The sequence below is a fragment of the Gadus macrocephalus genome, chromosome 12, assembly GCF_031168955.1.
Source record: "Gadus macrocephalus chromosome 12, ASM3116895v1".
NCBI lineage: Eukaryota > Metazoa > Chordata > Actinopteri > Gadiformes > Gadidae > Gadus > Gadus macrocephalus.
Window position 1 is genome coordinate 8,961,218 of NC_082393.1, and position 15,028 is coordinate 8,976,245.

General features: G+C 44.7%; 1 protein-coding gene across 3 annotated transcripts in view; it reads right to left on the minus strand.

Annotated features, from left to right (window-relative positions):
- mylk4b (myosin light chain kinase family, member 4b) overlaps positions 1-15,028 on the minus strand; it is a 32,142-nt gene that overhangs the window by 3,933 nt on the left and 13,181 nt on the right. For 2 of the 3 annotated variants that reach the window (XM_060066407.1, XM_060066408.1), the window contains 7 exons: positions 4,478-4,565; positions 3,642-4,044; positions 3,022-3,266; positions 2,384-2,489; positions 1,708-1,801; positions 655-764; positions 255-396 (listed from right to left, as the gene is read on the minus strand). In XM_060066407.1, the coding sequence (XP_059922390.1) occupies positions 255-396; positions 655-764; positions 1,708-1,801; positions 2,384-2,489; positions 3,022-3,266; positions 3,642-4,044; positions 4,478-4,565 (1,188 nt within the window). Of the gene's footprint in view, positions 1-254; positions 397-654; positions 765-1,707; positions 1,802-2,383; positions 2,490-3,021; positions 3,267-3,641; positions 4,045-4,477; positions 4,566-5,390; positions 6,279-15,028 lie in introns of those variants that run through there. The other variant, XM_060066406.1, reaches the window with a different exon arrangement.

Here is a 15,028-nt window from a genome sequence, read left to right on the forward strand (position 1 = left end):
CATGGATTTCTGATGACACTTAGACTTACAATGATGTTTTTAGTTCATGTATCAAGTACTAATTTGCCGTTTCATTTTGGGATATATTCCTAGATTCTTAAAACCTTGAATAATGGATGACCATTTCTAAAGTTTTTTTAATAGGTGTCTTCTAAGTCCGTCCAGGTTGAGCATCAGTTATGTGGTAATTTATGCATAATACATTTAGGACACACACACACACACACACACACACACACACACACACAGCTGACCTTGAGGTCCAGGTGAAGGATATACATCTTGTGCATGTACTGCAGACCCTCACAAATCTGCCGTATGAACAGCACAGTGTCCAGCTCTGTTAGGTTGTAGTTCTCATCGATAATGCGATCAAAAAGCTCCCCACCGTCCACACTAAACACGCAGAGAAGGAAGCACACATACATGACTAAATCTCTCAAAGTGTGTAATGTTGAGAGAATTTACATATTTTCAGTCAACATGTCTTATAAAAGGTTATACACATATATGTAATAATGATAATATAATAATAATATACGTTTGGTTTTTATAGCGCCTTTTATCAGGCCTCGAGGTGCTATTAAGATAAAATAAAACACATAAATAACAATTATTTGTATAATATGAATAGCCACATACACTCCGACTTACTATTCCATTACCAGAATGATGTCATGGCGTGACTCATATGCAGCGTGGAGCTGGATGAGATTGACGTGGTTCAGCTGATTCATCACTTGGATCTCATTCTTAACCACATCCTGGCGGAACATACGCAATTAAAAAGACATACACACAGAAACACAGAAACACACATACAAGTCTGGCTTTACAGGTTTAATATTGGATAACCAGATCATTGTACAAATAAGTTGAAAACAAGAGTAGCGACAAGCAGGCAACCGACAGGTGCCTATTGGCGGTGATGTCACAACCTTTCGGACCAACCAGTGACGGCGATTTGATCTGTTGTCGAACTTGCATGGTCGGCTTTCGGTTGGCTATGCGCCTTTTGAATACCTGAGTGGATGGTATAGTGACCACAAAACCTTTCTAAGACAGCTTACCTTATCAGATCTCGCAGCTCTCTCGATAGCAATGTGGACAGGGAAACATGACGCGTGCTATTTGAGAAAGCCAATAGTTTATAGGCTAATCCCAGCTCCAGCCATTCTACAATGCTAAAGATGAACCTCTAGGGGTAGGCGGCACAGAGCTTGGGCCGGAAACCAAGAACAGAGAGGGGCGAAGTTACGGCTTTTTTTTTCTGTTTGTTAAGGCGATATTCTACTGAAGACAGAGAAACTTATTCAACAAGTGGATGAAGCTTTCAGAAGGGGATTTTAATACGTGTATTTCTGAAATACATGCATAAAAATCCCCTTCTGAAAGCATTTTCTGCAGTGGCCTACAAAGTGTTCATTTGAAACATTTATAGAGTTTATCTAAGAACGTTGATCTCCGGAGATGTTTTCAAGCCCAGAACAACAGTGATTAAACGTTTTTTTCCACTGCCGTCTTATACCCGCCAAGAAAGTCAGATCCTTGACGAAGGCGGATAATACCCCCTTGGGTTTACACAGGCAAGACAGTGAAATTTCAGGGTGTGCCAAGCAGCGACCGTACCAGCTTAGCTGTGTAAAAATGCCTATTGACAAAGTGAACTTGGAAGAAGCAAAACACTTAAACATTAAGCACATTTACCTTCTCTTTCTGGCTCCTGGCTTTAATGATCTTAGCAGCCAATGTGAGACCAGAGGAATTCTCCATACATTTGTGGACTTGTCCGAATCTTCCCCTTATTTTTGAAATGAAAGAATGAATGAACGAGTGAAATATGTAGAAATACTTGCTCTTCATAAATTTGGGGGATGTACCCAGATCCAGGATGAGATAATATTAGGATGTATGAATAACTGACTGCCTACACAGAAAAACAAGTCATACGGAAGGGTTAGGAATGTACTGGGCAATATTTCATATTTTCATAAAAAATGTGTGCGTGGAAGGAGTAATCTTTGGTATTGGAAAGACATGATTTAAGTAGCAGCTCCTTCACATCGGCCATCCAAAATATGTCCTCAGAATACCTGTGAGGAACATGGCTGGAACACCACTGCTCTGACCTGGATCCTCCTGTGAGTCCATTAGTGGACACAGAACCCAGATACTGAGGTCTCACTCTTGTGTGTGTGTGTGTTTATTTGTTTTATGTTTTTGTGTATGTATGTATGTGTGTGTGTGTGTGTGTGTGTGTGTGTGTGTGTGTGTGTGAGTGTGAGTGTGTGTGTGTGTGTGTGTGTGTGTGTGTGTGTGTGTGTGTGTGTGTGTGTGTGTGTGTGTGTGTGTGTGTGTGTCCCTCTCTCTCTCTGCCACACACCCTCCCAGGACTTCCTCTCTGTTGATGGTGTAGAACGTGGAGATCTGTTGGGGTTTGGGGGTCACAATGCGGTGGTCGAAGGGGGCCGATGGTGGGGGGCTGGAGTCTGTGAGGATGAAAATAACAATGATAATGAAGAGAGGGCAATGTGGAGAAAGTCCCCCTTTTGTTCAAAACAATATGTACATTTTTTACTTCCTTGGCAAATTGTGTGGGAGAGAGTAAATGCATGTGCGCAAGCGAAAGAGAATGTTCACGAGAGAGAGAGAGAGAGAGAGAGGGAGAGTAAGAGAATTTGCACGAGAGAGAGAGAGAGAGAGAGAGAGAGAGAGAGAGAGAGAGAGAGAAGTGTTTCTCCAGTAACAGAATGGATGGAAATAGCAGCATGCCACTGTCTCATTATCAGCTCTGCCAGCTGCGCAGGCTGACATATGAGTGACGCCGAAGCACGCATGGTGTTATGTAACCCGATCTGCAGTATGTGTCTCTGGAACAAAAAGTCAAATGTCACCGACTTATAACCAGAGTCATTTCTACAAAGAAAGCCGCCGGACTGTATCAACTTATGTAAACGTACAAGTGGCCATGCATGTTGCATTGATTCCAAAGCAGCAGTTCGGTAAGCATCAATGTCCTACCAATCGTGTATTCTGACACGGTGGCCTCTGACCCTTCTGCCCCATCTTCTTCCACATCTGTCTTCCCCTCGTCCGGCCCAGACGCAGCAGACAGCGGGCCGACCCGGTCCTCGTCCCCGTCTCCCTCGGTGGATCCTTCCTCCTCCCTCTGGTCCACGCGGCTTTTCTTCAGGTCCTCCTTCACCACGTCTTCCTCGGTGACGCGGCGCTTGCTGCAGGCGGCCATCTCTCCTGGCTCCTCAGAGCTGCACCATACACAGTCAGAACATTACGTTTTCACTTGAAGGTTTCCATTCCATTCTTATGTTTTTTATAGCTGCCCGTATCAAATGCTTGATGATGAATGCCTTGCATACATGAAAGCCACACACACGCACACACACACACACACACACACACACACACACACACACACACACACACACGCACACGCACACGCACACGCACACGCACACACACAACGGGGGGGTCAATTACCTAGAATTGAACTGATAAGTGGATCGAACCACGGACCTTCCTAAAATTCTTCCTAAAAACTTTGGAAACTTTATCAACAACCCGCAAGAACTCACAGCGATATATTTTATACACATTTAAATATTATATTGGGATTCAATTACCTTTCCAGAGGCGGGACGGCCGTCTCACTGGTTTGACTGGTAACCACTAGAAGGACACCGAGTACCTCTTGTGACTCTGAGGTTGCTTTATCTGGGTTTGTTCTCTTCTGCTCCCGTCCAATCGGCTCTTCCAATTTCACCTCCACCTCCGACTCCCTAGACACCTCCAACACATCCTCCTCTTCTTCCTCCACTGAGTTCTCTTTCTCTTCGTCCTCTGATTGGGCTTCAATGGTGTGTGGTCCGGACAGTGTAAATCCCACCGTCTGGCCTTCTCCTCCACCTCCTCCTCCTCCCCCTTGTTGGCCCTCGGCCCCCGCGTTGCAGTGGGTACGTTCAGCATTCTGTCGGTTGAGCCTGTCCACGTTTTCCTGGAGTTCAGAATGAATGAGGGGGGGTGGGTCTGGGGAGAGAGAGGGAACATCTCAGACTCTTTTTGCTGACCTCTCCCTGAATATTTGAGTGGTTCCTCTGTATTCATGTCTACTGCTGGGCAGGATAACCAGAGTGATTGTTTCAGGTTGGAAAGTTTGAACACTGGCATTTTTGATCCTGTGTAAGAGGTATTGGGGGTATTTTAGTTCATTTCCTGGGCAATTGTTATCAAATGGTGGAAAATGTTGGATGACAGAACAATATTGAATGACTCCAATGTAAGATAAACTCTGGTCCCACTATTAAAAATAAAGAGTAAAATACAGAAGTTAACTCAATATTTTACGGGAGGCTTTTAAAAGCACCCGCCATCCCAAATTCAAATGCTATTACTATTGTTCCAGGGGCAAAACGGCCAAGCCCTGGTTCATTTGTGGCCCTGCGGTGACTGTGGGCAGTACCTATGTGGCCTCTCTTCTTCAGAGCCTTCAAGGCGGTGGGGCTGAGCTTGGCTTTCTCCTTCTCATCCTTTGCCTTGTTGTCCTTAGTCTTTGGAAACAGGAGAACATGAACAGAGATGCTACAAGAGAACAGTGGTTGACACATAACAGATTGTGAAAAAAGCAGATTGCTGAAATAGCAGATTGTGGAGTGTAAAAATGTATCCACTAGTCTCAATACAATAAAAATACAGGAATTGTAGCCAGTATTTTACAGGCTACAGATTTTGCACGACTGTCAAGAACTGTCAAGGGAAGTAGCGTCTATTGTAGCATATGTTTTGGTCATTGGTAAGAACAGTGTTTTGTTGTAACTTTGGTTTCTGCCATAATAAATTGTCATGTGTAAATCACATGAGAGGTCATATAGCTCTCTTATCGTCTTCATTGCCAGACCAAAGAAATCATGAAACACCACTGTGTATAGACATAATTCTGAATATCTGAATATATATATGAAACCAATCACACAGCCTCAACGAAGATTATGTACTGTAATTTGTGTGTAAATGTAAATGTAGATGTTAGTGTAAATGTAAATGTAACAGATTTACATTTGACCATTTCGGACATGCAAAATGTCTGTCTATGTGTTGACATGAACACATAAAGACAGATGATTCGACCCATGTCTTCAACATATACAGCTGTAAACAAATACACACTAGCTTCAAATCGTCTTATTCACCAATATTAAAGGGTGAAAAGAATAACAAAGTGAGTTTCAACCCAAGACAGCAGAACAACAGATCTAGAGTAAGTACACCAAGACCACTGAAACATCTTCCCATAATTTTCTTTGGAAAAAACAGAGCAGACATGAATCCAATCTCAAGCTCAACCTAAATCTAACCCTGACCAGAATCCAACTCACCTTCTTCCTGGCCCTCTTGCCAGACTGTTTAAACAGCACTTCCGCAAGCCTAGATTTCTTCACCACCTCCCCAATGAAGCTGAGCACCTGCTGCATGCCCTCCACCAGCTTCTCCACCCCTTCCAGCTTAAGTGCCTGGCACTCCATCCGCCTGTTGGTCTCCTGCACCATCCCTCGCACGTCCAAACACACTTCCAGCACTTCTGAGTCCTGGGCCCCTTGCCCACGGCCCTCCGCCCCAGCCGCCCGCATCGAGGCAAGGTCTTGACCCATGTCCCCCAGGGTGTGGGACAGGCCGTCCAGCCGGGTCAGGACTGTGTGTTGCATGTGGAGCAGCTGCTCCATCTGAGAGTTGAGGGAGTCCATGCGACTCTCAACACAGCGCATGGCCGGCCCGGGGGAGGAATAGGAAGCAGAAGAAGAAGAAGAGGAGGACGTGGGAGAGGCGGTACGGATCCGGTCCGATCCAGCTGTGGATAGCTTTCGTGCCAGCCCTAGTTTCTGACCGTGCAGCGGGTTGGGGTCGTAGACCTTTGCTAAGGAGTTGACCAAGCTGGAGCTCATGACTGCTTTGGGAGTCCCGGGGGGCAGAGATCGTTGGCTGATACCTGCTCAGCTGTCTGGACCCACCCTGCCCACAAACAGCTGCCAGGGTCGATCACCTCAGCACAGGAAGAAGATTCTCTGCGTCGATATTCAATTCCAGCCACAAACGAATAGACTTCTTCTCTCAAAGTCTTTGTCAAGTTCTAAACCGACCAAAGCGAAGCGACAACAGACACCATGTTACGAAACAAAGCTCCGGGCAGCAGACAGGGAGTCAAAAGGACGGGAGGAAAACAGCCCATCAGGCAGAGCTATAGGTCGACTGTGAGCCATTCAGAGGAGAGTTTCAAGAATAGCATGAGGGTGGAGGGGGGGTCCTCTAAATAAAAGCACAGCCCCCCTCTGGACGTCACTGGATGGGTGGCCTGTGATAAGAGCTAATGGCTTGAGTGTGCAATCAGAGATTGAAAAGAGTTGGACACAGGGCTGGACTGGGACCAAAAAATGGCCCTGGCATTTTTGGCCATGGCAGCCCACTATGATTATTTATACGACATGCAGAGGCACACAACATACCAAAGGATATATCCGCATATTGTGCTGTTTCAACAATTAAAATAAAGCCCAGTAGCCTACATGGAAGAGAGTAACCATGTTAAAAATTGATACGGCTCTTTCACTATACTTGCAGAGACTTTTGCAGCTAGGTCAAATCCCCTCTGAAATTACTAATGCTCATAATATGTACAGTTTGAACCGTCTCACAATCAGCAAAAAGTGCAAGAACACAGAACAACAGAAAGAATACAAAATATATGTATTATTTTATTAAGGCCTACACTAACTAATAGTCAACAAATTACACACAGTAAGTCAAAGTGGCACCCTAAAGCAGTGGTTCCCAACCATTTTCTTGAGGGACCCACATTTTTACTATTGTAAACTTTGGCGACCCCCCACCCCAATTACAAAAAAAACTAAAGGAACTTACAAAACACTAATGGAATGTATCTTCTTTTTATTTCAATATATTCACTGCTAACATAAAAAAGAACATGGAACATGAAACATGGCGGCATGGAACAATGACGAAACCTGTGTAAAATTGCAATATTATAAACTTGTTATGATTTGGCACTATTTGAATAAACTTGAGAACTTACACTTTTAGGAACATATTTTTCTCTATTTTTGATCTCCTTTTAATTTCACTGTCATACACACACACACACACACACACACACACACCTTGAGAGTCCAGGCAGCCTGTCTTTTAATGAGAGCTCTGTGACTGTATTTCCTGAGCCAGTGATGGGATGTCTGGTGTGACTTTGGTAACAGCCAAACGAAAGTCACTGTGCACATCAAGCCTGTTGCGTGCCTTTGTTCTGATGGTGACCAGAGCGCTGAAAGCAGTCTCTGACAGGTATGTTGTGGCAAATGGCAAGATGAATCTGGTGGTCGCATGATGAGCAAGTCTCGGAGCGACTCCTGGTCCTTTCACAAGCCAAAACCGCTTGTATCCATGTTCAGCATAGAACCGCTTACAGAGCGAATTGGACTTTATATCCATAAGCTCATCCTCAGCCTGGAGATGCTCGACATCTTCTTTTGCGAGAAATGGGTCCATCACCCATGCGTCTTTTGAGACATGTTCATTTACATCCGAGAAACGCGAGTGCATCTCCTCCTGAAGCTCCTCCATGTGGCGGGTGAACTGTCTGGCCAAAGCATCAGGTAACTTCCCCCCTGACTGTTGTTGTAGCAAGGGAAACTGTTGCAGGTCTCCCGTTGCCATTTTTTTCATCGCATCCACTGTCTCTTTGCACTCCATTACGTTGGCATCCGCGGACTGCATGCGTTTGTTTGCTTCATAAGAAGTCTTAATGAGAAACTCATCTGTCATTTCTTCAGATAGCTTCTGGTTATGAAAAATCCCTTATTTGGTTTTTAAGTTCCATGAAACACACCAATACTCTGCCCTGGGACAGCCAGCGCACTTCAGTATGAAGGAGGAGTGTCTGGTGCACCTCATCCTCGCACAGCTGCTCAAAGATCAGTTTGTTGAGTGGGCGCGCTTTAATAAAGTTGACTATTTTTACCACAGTCTTTAATGTTACGTTCAGGTCTTCACAGAGGTGTTTGCCTGCCAGTGCGTGTCTGTGTATCATGCAGTGAAACACTAAGCAGTAGGGCGTCTTCTCCTTCAAACGGCTGTTGTAGCCCTTGTTTTTTCCCATCATTGCGGCAGCTCCATCTGTGCAGCATGCAACTAAATTCTCATAGGGAATATTGTGCTTTGTGAAGTACGCATCAACTACACTGAAAATTTCCCCTCCTCTTGTGGTGGCTGTGAGATTAACAGGCATAAGAATGTCTTGTTTCAGCTCGGTTTCCTCAATGTATTGTACATATACAATGAGAATTGCCTCCTCTGCCACAGTGGTAGTTTCATCCAGCTGGATAGAAAACGGGCCTGTCTTGATTTTTTCGACGAGTGTGTTCTCAACGTTTCCTGCCATTCTGTCGATTCTGTCTTTCACTGTGTTGTTGGACAGTGGTACAGTCTTAAATTTGTTAGCCACCTGCGGTCCACATAGTATTTCAGCCATTTTAATGCAAGCAGGTTTAATCAGTGGCTGCATCCGAATACTTAGTACATACTATTTCTGTCCAGTGTCTACTACTTGACCATACTACACTTGACTGTGTAGTACGGTCTACAGCTATGCGTAGAACGCCTCCGAACGCTTCCGAACATCGCCGAAACTCCACCGGAAGTTTGGAGATGACGTATCTCCCCTCAGATGCCGGCAAAATTACCTTGATAAGCAAGGCCGGATTAACCATTAGGGCAACTGGGCACTTGCCCAGGGCCCGTGACATCAAAGGGGCCCTTGACAACGTTTTTTTTTATTTTTATTTTTATTTTTATTTTATTTTATTTTTTTTTAATCAAAGTGCAAACATACATCTACAGACACCACATAACACGACAAAACCCAGATACGTGCGACAGACATGTAACATATACCAAAACATAAAGAATTATACGGGGACAATGACAGATTACGAGAGGGTTTGGGGAGGTGTTTGTGAGAGGGAGAGAGTGAGTGTGTGTGTGTGTGTGTGTGTGTGTGTGTGTGTGTGTGTGTGTGTGTGTGTGTGTGTGTGTGTGTGTGTGTGTGTGTGTGTGTGTGTGTTGTAAGGTCCATTTGTTTAAATAAAATAATAAGGATATATAGTAGTGAAGTAATCAACATCAAATGTTGAATTGTGATACAATAAACATGATCTTGACTTTGAAATTACATGAAAGTGTAGCCAATGGTTTATTTTTACTAAAAACACACTAATTGCCTGCTTCATGGCTGGTGATAATTTCACATTTTTGCATTTTTAAAATGTTCTATGGTTTTAAGTTAAGGCCTACCTAGCTGTTTGCTGTCAAGACAATTGAAACATTCAATAAGTACTCATCAAGCCACCAAGTTCTGATGATAGCGACTTTACGATTGTTTGGCGGCGGCGGGGGGGGGGGGGGGGGGGGGGAGCCTTGTTGCCCAGGGCACAGAAAATTGTTAATCCGGCCCTGTTGATAAGTTACCTGTTTTCCGTCTTGTCATCGTTGCTATTAAATTAAAAATGTCTCTTTTTACTTAATTACTTACTTTACTATTTTACTCTTTTTAATGTCTCTTTTTTTCGCCGCTTTCTACGACGTCTTTCTGGTGGTGACGAGTCAGCCATCTCTTCTTCGTTCGTTACTAGACTCCTGTTGCATTGTGGGATAGCGTAGTGAAGTCCGTGGTTTACTTTGGCGGTAGTATGCATTCGGAAACGTCTTCCGTACTACAGAATGCATACTGAGTATTCGGACGCGCTATATTTTTTGCGTACTACAAAATGCATACTATATAGTATGCAAGAGTATTCGGATGCAGCCAGTGTTTCCCCAATGTTGTGTGGCTTTTTGGCTTGCGCAATAAGGAGAGAGCACTCCAAAGATGCAACCGTTGCCTGCTTCTGGTCGCTTCCTGCTTTGGCAAAACTGTCCTTAATGTTTTGGGGCCTGTTTGTGACAACTAGTTCCCTTTTTCTGAGGAAAAACTCTTGGTTTACCCACTGTCTCGGGGTGTTTAGTTATCTGGTGTCGCTTCAGCTTGCAGGGTTTCAAACTTTCATTCGCCTGTTTCTCACTGCAAAAGATGCATTCTGCTCTAATTTTGTCCATTGCTTCTATGAAGCCAAACTCAATGTAACTTTCTTGGTACCCCCTCTTTTTCTTTTTTTAGAGATTCAGCTTTCTCTTCTACCTGACGCTTCGCCATTTCTTCATCAACTCTTTGTTTATGTTGCTAGGTTACCACTGTGTTTCAGCGGGAGGGATGTTCAGGTTACACACGCCCCTATTCTCGCAATATATATTTTTATACTTTTTTTTTTTTTTTTACTTTATTTAAACATAGAATGTACAAGAAATCAGCCATTCTAGTTCCTTTAGTTTTAAACTTTTCTATCGGGGCAGACGGACACAGTGTGCTCACCTGTGTGTGCGCGCAAGTGTCTGTGTGTGTGTGTGTGTGTGTGTGTGTGTGTGTGTGTGTGTGTGTGTGTGTGCGCAAGTGTCTGTGTGTGTGTGTGTGTGCACACATGTCTGTGTGTGTGTGTGTGTGCATCGGGGCGGAACTCCGCTGTGCGCCGTGATACAGAGACCAGGAGAATTGTAAACGTGCGACTATGTAGAGACCGAAATGACATGCCATCCTATAAATAAGATGGGAAAAAAATAATAATAAAAAAATATATATCGGAGATTCTGAATATTACACCCCTTAAAATCAAGAGGGCTTCGCGACCCCCCGTGGATCTTTGGCGCCCCCCCGGTTGGGAATCACTGCGAGAGAGAGAGAGAGAGAGAGAGAGAGAGAGAGAGAGAGAGATATTCTCCGCGCCTCCTTTACGTTTCTTTTCCATTTTTCTGTCAGTTAGTGACGTGACTGATTGACCCGCCCCCAAGGGGCGGGACCTCGGCCCTCTGCTGTGTGTGTGATAGGGCTAGGGCCAGTCCAGAACCAAGTTTTATTGAACTTTCAGGTTAAGTTGACAGCCCGCACGACTGAGAGGGAAGGAACGGACCTCGGCCCTCAGCTGTGTGACATGGCTGGGCCGGGCCGGGTCCATTAAAAAAAAAAAAAAGTAAACCTCAAGTAAACCTCGTCGGCCCAAAAAGGCCTGCCAGCCCACCGGGCATTGCCCGGTACGCCCGATGGCCAGTCCAGCCCTGAGGGCAACGCTGCAGAGGATTGTTGTGTGAAATTTGGCTTTCAAGCAAAGTGCCAGAATCCTGGGAATTTGCCATTGAAATATTACCCAGTTAAGCACAGGTCTAAAGATGTATTAAGTATATAGATACGGATGTAAATTGATGGATAGACAATAAACATAAACTACTTCTACTACTACTCATACTGATAAAAGAACACACAAAGGGAAGGGAATGTTGCATGTGTCCATCTGGATGCTGGTGGTGTAACAGTGTTCAGATTGAGGAAATGAAGGGACAGGTGGAAGAGCGTGCAAAGCCTTGAATACTTCATTAACCATTAAGACCCACAGTAAAGACATAAAACATTGTGGGTATACCTGACCACCTTTAAATACAAAGCGCCTCTTTCAAATGACTTATTTTCACCCCCGGGACATGCCAGCACAGTGCTAAGCTTCTGTCCAAGAAAAAACAACACCACATTTGATACAAAATACATGCATGGAGAATTCACTAATTTCTGACAAAAAATAATGGAAAGCAGTGCAGATGGTTTGCTGCACACTTTATTGCTTTTATCTGTAACGTTGATTAAGCTTGCTGGAATGCAATTAGTATGCACCAATTAATAACAAAAGTTCTCTGATCCTTCTGTTACTAACTTCCCTCGATTCCTAAAGCCACTGTGCACTTTGTCCTTGTTCTAAACTAAAGGTACGGCCACACTGAACGCGTTAACGCCCACTGCACCGTCAGTCAAAGGACTCAGAAGGCGTGGCTGACGGATGGGGGAGGCTTCGAGGGTGGTCAGAGCCCGAGTGGTGTCACAGTGCTTAAATTTGCATACGTGATCTGATTGGATGACGGATCCGCGCTGCTGAAAAAGTTGAACATTTTTCAACTTTTGGACGGAGCCTTCAGCGCACGGATCCACAATGCATTGCGCGTCCGTCCCCATTCAAAGTCATTACCCTACATGCCCACTGCACCGTCAGTCAACGGACGCGGGAAGGCGTTGCTGACTGATGGGGGAGTAGTCTTTGCAGAGGCATCCGTCAGCCAATCAAATCGCTTCGCCGGGTTCTTCCCGCTTCTTCCTGCTTGTTGCGATGCAAGATGACCCGCTTTCCCGCTTTCCAGTATCGTCAGAGCCTGAGTCGCGTCAAAGTGCTTAAATTTGCATACGCGATCTGATTGGATGACGGATCCGTCGCTGCCGAAAAAGTTGAAAAATTTTCAACTTCTTGACGGAGCCGAAGGCTCCAACGGAACGGACGGATCCACAATGCATTGCGCGTCCGTCCCCATTCAAAGTCAATGGGGATCAGTCAACGGACGGAGGCAGTACACTTGGAGCTTGCATGACGGAGCACAAGTTGGCACAAAGCACTCAAAACTGCAAAAACACATTGTTCAATTGTAGACTTGGAGCTTGCATAACGGAGCACAAGGCAGTTTAATAGTGCATTTTTTTTTGAACAGCACATCGATCAGTGGCCTCTGTAATTTTGGAGTTTAGCTTTATCTATTATTACTTTTATTTTCTTGCCTTCTTTTCTTAATGTTATCAGCATTTTGTTTTTAAGATAAAACAAGAGAAACCCAAACATATCTTATGGTCTCGTATTTATGTACATGTTTCATGTATTTATATGTTTTTTACATGTTGTGACTGTCTGAGTTTGTGATGCGAGTCTATGGTCTCGTAGTTATGTACATGTTTCATGTATTTATGTGTTTTTTTCATGTTGTGACTGTCTGAGTGTGATGTGAGTCTTTGTTCTATGTTCCCACTCTTGGCCTGCACCTTGACGTGGTGAGTGGGCTTTAAACTAAGACAGGCCTTTTATATTTTTTTGTTTGTTTGTCATAGTCTATCTTATTAATGATAAAGCCTTAACTAAACCCCTTCTCTTCTGTTTGCAGAAACTGGAAACTTCAGAGTATATTTCATCTTAAGTTAGAAAATCTTTTTTGTTTCCTCATCAGATCCCAGTCCATCATGCTCCTGTACTTGTCTGCCGTGCAACCATCATGCATCATGCATCACCTCTCAGCACCCTGCCCAGCTGCATCTTAATCCGTTACTCCAGATCTTTCCAGCTCACATAAGTGACAAACACGCTCCATCCAAGTGTTTTTAATCTATTATTAATTATACATCTAAGGTGTGCTTAAGTGGCCTGAAAGGTGCCCATCAATAAAATGCTTTTTATTAATATAACATCATGGCTCCATCAAAAGCAAAGTACACCTGCCATTTACAGTTATCATGATACTATCCTAGACATCTTTAATCTTATTTACATAGGCCTACAGTAGGCCTACTAGGCCTGATTTCCTCTGAATGTTTAAATAAAAAAATTCCCTGTCCATGTAAGATCCCTGTCCATCATACTCCTGTTGTTGGGCGCGTGGCTAGGCACCCATGGTGCGGAAGCATAATCTCTCCTTGGTGTTGCCCTGCGCCATTGAGCAGTTTACATAGGAATGAATGGGAGCCATTTTGGAATCCGTTGTCCATTTTATAATATGTCCATGGTTCTGACGACCCTGGAAAGCTCCCCCATTCGTTAGCTACGCATTCTGAGTCCTTTGACTGACGGTGCAGTGGGCACGAGGCGTTAGAGGCGTGGAAAATCGGCATTTTTGCACAGGGAACCATTGGTTTAGGCGCGTAGATGCGTTACACGCGCTAAAGCAGCACGTTAGGCGCTTCAGACGCGATTTACGCACCTGAATAACACGCCCAACGCACCAACACGCCCAACGCACTAACGCGCGGAGTTCAAAAAATATAACTTTTGACGCGCCTATGTGTGACGCTTAGCCACGATAGCCAATCAGCGTTGAGCTTGACCCGATGTCACTGGCAGAGAGACGGAGGACACACAGAAGCAGAGAACATGGATGACCAAGTCATCGTTTCAGTGTGTGCTGAAACGATGAGGAGGTGGTGAAACTCACCCAGCTGTGAGCGCCTACGGAGGATGTCATGCACTAGAGTTTAGATTCTCTGCCCAAGCCTGAGCCGACCCACGGGGCGGATCGGGCCGATATTTCCCACCACTATCCTCGGGCCGGGCCTTTGATCGAGCGTTTGTGGTATTTTTTTAAATTATTGCTTTATTGGCCTAATCTGAGGAGAAATCTATGCCATGAACAGAAATATTATCAAGCTTTATTACACGGGTCTTCTCAATGCCGTGGAACTCTCGATTGCTAAGCAACGGCAATGTATTTGGCGGACTATTTCTCTACTAATCAACACTGCGAATGCTGGTAACGAATAAATTGTAAAAAGACACACCATGTGAAATATTTTTTTCGTTTTGGCAAGTAGCCGTGCAATAAGCGGGATAATGTATAGAACGTTGCCTGTCATTATCGAAAATAAGCCCCTTCAGGGCGAAGCAGACGCCTCCGCTGGGCGGGCTCAGCTGCGTAGGCGCGTTAGGCGCGTTGAACCCTTTTTGTGACACACAATGATCAAGAGTCAGGTTAGGCGTGTTACGTGCGTAACGCGTTCAGTGTGGCCGTACCTTAAGTGCAAGACAGGGGACTCGTCATGAAGCCTCGCTACACAGACACAGTTGAGGTGGTAATCACTGAACAGGTGATCAAAGCAACAGGCCTCAAGGAGCGCAAACACAAGGCATTTTTACACTTCCATGCCGGTATGATCGGCTTGGCAGTTGGCACGCCCTGCAATTTCACTGTCTTGCCTGTATAAAACCGAGGGGGTATAATCCCCCTTCTTCAAGGAGTTGGCTTTCTTGATTTGTTGGAGTGGGCGGGACTACGCACGGAGACCTATTTAGAA